The sequence below is a fragment of the Argentina anserina genome, chromosome 6, assembly GCF_933775445.1.
Source record: "Argentina anserina chromosome 6, drPotAnse1.1, whole genome shotgun sequence".
Taxonomy (NCBI): domain Eukaryota; kingdom Viridiplantae; phylum Streptophyta; class Magnoliopsida; order Rosales; family Rosaceae; genus Argentina; species Argentina anserina.
In genome coordinates, this window is record NC_065877.1 from 21,882,392 (window position 1) to 21,887,768 (window position 5,377).

At 39.8% G+C, this 5,377-nt stretch overlaps 1 protein-coding gene across 1 annotated transcript; it reads right to left on the reverse strand.

Moving 5' to 3' along the window:
* Positions 1-1,065: 1,065 nt before the first annotated feature.
* Positions 1,066-5,114, reverse strand: LOC126797888 (cinnamoyl-CoA reductase 1-like). The gene is made up of 5 exons (XM_050524643.1): positions 4,896-5,114; positions 4,464-4,618; positions 3,070-3,255; positions 2,613-2,965; positions 1,066-1,480 (listed from the first exon to the last, which is right to left on the reverse strand). The coding sequence occupies exons 1-5, from the start codon at positions 5,035-5,037 to the stop codon at positions 1,294-1,296; spliced, it is 1,023 nt and encodes a 340-aa protein (XP_050380600.1). The 5' UTR covers positions 5,038-5,114; the 3' UTR covers positions 1,066-1,293.
* Between the last annotated feature and the right edge of the window lie 263 nt (positions 5,115-5,377).

Genomic DNA, 5,377 nt, shown 5'->3' on the forward strand with positions numbered 1-5,377 from the left:
TGGCTTCATTAACATATAGAATATATTTAAAAATAAATATTTAGAAAATATCAATCCAGAAAACTTGCAATTTAGCTCACTTGGCAAGGGCGGACTTGAGGTGTATCACCCACACATGTTTAATCACGGTTGCCAGCAAGCCTCGTCGGCTCGTGATCTGTAAATTCTCATGCGGAAATCTATATCTAAGGGTTGTGTGACAAATACGTGTCCGTCGTAAGTCCTTTAGGATTGAAGTTGTGGGTATGCCCTGGCAATAGTGGTGTAACGTAACCAAGTTCTCACCAAAACTTTTTATAACAAAAAAAAAACTTGCAATCTATCATCTCTTGTCTTATCTGGTTGAAGCAACTATCGATATCCAATTTGGACCCTTATTGGATCACTCTCTTTCTCAATGCTCTTAAGGTTAGAATGTAAGTCTGCCATTGCTTTCTCACTGAAGTACACTAATGAGGAATGTACCTAATTCGATCACTATCAGGCTCAATTCTTTAACTAAAGTCGCCATGCTTCACATAAACAAGATAAGATAAGCTAGCTTGATACTTTTGGAACCACCTAGATGGAGTGACTGCAATTCCAGCTATGTAGTCATACTATAAGTCTATAATGCCACATTGCTGCTTCGACTATTTGAAACTATATTCAAGTGAAGAAGATTAGAAAATAGATGAACCTTCATAGGCTCATATCCTCTCATGCATACTTCACATAGCTAGCCAATGTTGCCAATATTCAGACGTACTATTATTCCGCACACCCTTCACCTACTCCTGTGGACCTGTAAGTCTATCTATCTTAGCTCAGCAATGTGATCACTCGCATGACTTTGTGTTCCTTGTGAACCTCCAGTAATGGAATAGAGCTTCCGTTGAAGTTTGTCGGTGCAGTATTAAATCGTAATCCAGTAGTAGACCTCAATTGCAGACAAATGTTAATTTAGTAGTATGACATGTTGTTAATTGTGTATTAAACTTTAATTTTACTAGTTGCCGAAAAAATCAGTCATGTAATTGTACTTGCTTTCACAGATATAGCTTTAATAATCGAACTGCAAACAACTCCTACAAATTATGACATAAAATTTAAAAGTACGATATCCATAATAAACAAAGATTTATACTGCCCCAAATCACGATTGGAGTTTGAAAGAAAACGAAAAACAATCCCCCATTAGCCATGGACAACGAAACACTAGCAACTTTTCATTGTCTTTCATTAACAAACAGGTCATATATTCTGATCGCTACCATCATACTGAGCAGAGCCAGCACCCAAGATAAGCCTCACTTAAGATTGGATCTTAATAGATTCGTCTTCTTGTTTTGTAGGAACTTTAAGGTGACCCTTCTCCTGCAAGCTCTTGACACTGTCATATAGACTTTGTTTCGCGGAAGTGAACTCCAAACCCAAGTCGCGTAGCTTCTGGTTTGAGAACTTGTAGGGTTTTGCTCGGGGTTTACCATCATCTTTCAACCTGCACAAGTAGAATATGATGCACTTCTTAACATATACGTACACATGCATGCGTATATTTCAAAACTATATATTCAGTAAGTTCCTTTAAGAAAATAAGGACATGCACGCACATAATATATAGTCTTCATGGATGAATATTAATTCATTTGCTGAAATTTTTATTGACTGAAAGACTTAATGAAGAACCAATGATTGTTGACTCGGACAATGATATGCTACTCCACGATTGCAAGAAGTGGTGCAGGCCAGGTATTTTGCAATTTCTCCAATCCTCCCTAGTTGGATAATATAGACAAGTCAAGCTTGGCCGGTATACAGTATACCTACACCTAATGCCCTCACCACCCACCAGAAATTAAGAACTGAAAAGGCATACACATATCTTGGATTCTTACTACAAAATTTTATATATCATTGATGGTTAGGTTATTAGCTTAATTGGTCAAAAACATAATATGGTAGATGATATGTCACCATTGAGCCCTTCAATTTGTTGTAAAAATCCTGAAATTAATTATATGTACTTCTAATTTTTCGTTCAAAATTGAGGTAATAACCTATCATGAGACCTTTAGCTAACTGGTTGGCATTGATATCTATTCAAAGAGATATCTGGACTGTGTTTTAGACTTTTAGGTATTGTAGACCTAATCAACTGCTGGTATTAAATTAGAAAGTCAATGGTATTTCTGAAGGTAATGGTCAATTATACAAAATACTACTTGGGATGATAGGGATATGTTGTCTATTTGTCTACAATCCCATATGGGGGACAGTAATGAAGAACTAATACGTACTATTTTTTCTTTCAGTAGCTAACTTGTATATGTCATGAGAGTAAACTAATTTCCTTGATTCCGACATTAAGCATTTCTTTGCCTTTTGGTAGAATGTCACTCACATAATTAATGATACTAATTAACTTCATCGATAAACAGAAACCAACAACATGATATATTCTATGTTAGTTTAGGGTCTGCTATGTGTTCAACAGCAATTAACTATCCGTTTACTCAATACCATAAAATGTTAAGAGTTATGTGTTTGAGTAGGTAACCAAAACAGTGGTGTCGCAGTGATGATGATGATGATGATGATGATGATGCAGAGGGGTGCAGCTAGCTACTTACTTGGTGGGTATGGGGTACTCCGGGAAGAATTTGGCGAGGATTTCAACGACATCTCCACGGTGAAGGACGCTCTCGGCGCAAATATACCGGCCAGATGCCGAGGGAGTTTCATACACAAGTAGGTGTGCTAATGCAACGTCCTTAACATGCACATAGGCCTGAACAGAATTGGCATAAGTCTTGGCCGAGCCAGTCAAGTACTTGAGAATGTGGATGATGCTGGCGTTGATGGTTGGTTGGAGCAATGGTCCTAGCACCAAAACTGGGTTCACCACCACCAAGTCTACTCCTCCCTCTTTGGCCTCATCCCACGCTGCTTGCTCCGCCACAGCTTTCCCATAGCAGTACCAGTTCTGAAAGTTCGTTTATGCATCTAGGGTTTAGATTACAGCTCCGAAACATGATACAATATTCCGATCAGTTGAAAAATGACGTGATGTTTTTAGGGCTAAGTTACCTTGGTGTTCTTGCAAAACTCCAGGTCACTCCAAAAGGATTCATCGACAACCTCATCGGGACCTCTGGTGGGGTCCATGTAGACGGCACCGATTGAAGACGTGAAGACGACGCGTTTAACCTTGGCCTCAGCAGCGGCAACGATCACATTCTTTGTTCCATTCACTGCCGGCTCCACCATTTGTTCCTGTATTCACAGTATTGTTAATTTAAGATATGCTCATAAATCACTAAGATCTTACTCTTTTAATCAATTTTATGGCCTTTATATTTTGATAAAAGTCACAATTACACTGGAAACTCGATCAAAATAGCTGAAATGCTTAAAATTATCCCAGTTCGACTCTGCTTCATGCAGTACTAGTACTGGCATGGAGTAGCGGACAACTATTTTCTTTGAATTCTTCATTTATGTTCCCTTCCAGGATATGCTCGTGTTGAATTGATAGACTTTCATTAGGTAAAAACGAACATATGTAGCAGGCTAATGACTAGAATCATTTGTGTTTGATTAGATTTGGTAGGGGCAAATCATTTTCAAATTTTTTGGAATTAGTTGTAATTTTTGAACAAAATTGTAGACTATCAGGCTCTAAATTTTGAAACATATATATGTAGAAGAAAGTTTTCAGGTGCGGACGTCCGCACCGTGCATATTTTGCGATTCCGGCGACTGGCGACGTGCAACGACGGCGGGATAGTGCCGGTCGTACCCCTTCTCCCGGTGCTCCTGTATGTGTTGGCCGGAGCTACAACGTCGACCCATAGTGGCCGGAATCTCAAAATTTCCGCACGGTTCTGAGAAACTTGAAATTTTTAGAAATTTTGAGATTTTGGTCGCCATGGGTCGGCGTTGTAGCTCCGGCCGGCACAGACAGCAGCGCCGGGAGGGGGGAGCACGGCCAACACTATCCGCGCCGTTGTTGCGCGTCTCTGGAATCGCAGAATCCGCATAATACGGACTTCCGCACCTGAAACAGCCTATATATACCCATTAAAGAAATGAGAAAATGAGATCTCAACCTGCCAGGGAGCTATAATCATGCATCCAAATATTCCTTTCTTGTCCCATTTCCTTTTGTTTTCAAATCTAATCATGACTATATTTTTGTTGGGTGCGATCACCATATCCACTACGAGAATTGTTATGGTTCTTGTACTCCATCTTTAGTAGGAATGAGAAAAATAAAAAAAAGTCCACCACATAATAAAAATATGCTTTTGTTTATAGAATCAATCCAAACAATGATAGACGACTACGTTCGAGGATAGTGCTTTGGTTTGGTACTGGTAAAGAAACTTGTGTATGGCAATCGGTCATTTTCTCACCAACCAAAACGTAATGGAGGAAGAAAAGAAAGAAAGTAACGGAAGCAAAACGGGTGGAGAACTCACCGGATCATCAGTTACAGGCGATGCTGTGTGGAAAACGCCATCACATCCGTTAATGGCATCTTTCAGGCTTTCGAAATCGAGAAGATCGGCTTTTCGCAAGCTCAGCCGCTCTCTGGCGCCTTCCAGTTCTCTCAGATGAGCATTTTTTGGGTCACCTATGTATCCATGAAAACCTAAATTAGTAAAAACAGAAAACAAAAATGAAACTCTTACGTATTCTTGTGTACATATATGCACACAATGGTTTCATTTCTTTCCCGTATCAGAATTGGGAAATTTGATTCCAATAATCCATGGCAGGTTTGTTCAAAATAATGACGCGAATGCTCCAAAGCTTTATACATTGCATGACACAAAGCAGAAAATAGAAAGCGATAAACTTGAGCTCGGGAAAGAAGCTAGGTACTATTCTCGATGATCTGAATTGTGTACCTGGGTTTCTCACGGTTCCTCTCACATTATAGCCTCTCTCCAGAAGGAGCTTCACTAACCAAGAAGCAATGAAGCCTCCGGCCCCGGTGACACAAACAGTTTGGCCATGGCCGGAAAGCGATGAGCTCTGATCAGCAGGCATCTTGGCTTAGTTGGTATTTTTTTTCAAAGAGACAAAGACAGAGGAAATCGAATTTTGATTAGTAAGTTTGTAGTGTGATGGAAGAGGTACGAATCAACAAAGTGAAGAGTCTGGTTTTATAAACCTACCAGACTCACCTACCGCGGGTGAAGTCAGTCTAAAATAAGAGACATATATGTGGCTTTAACCATTGACTTGTGACCAGGAAGGGGCTGCAATGCCCTATTGGCTGTCCGGGCTCCCGATGGATTAGTCCTTAGGTCTAGGAAGCCTTTGGGATACCGTTGAAAAATCCGAAATGAGGGTGTCAATAAAACCATTGTACTTGTGTTGTATTAAA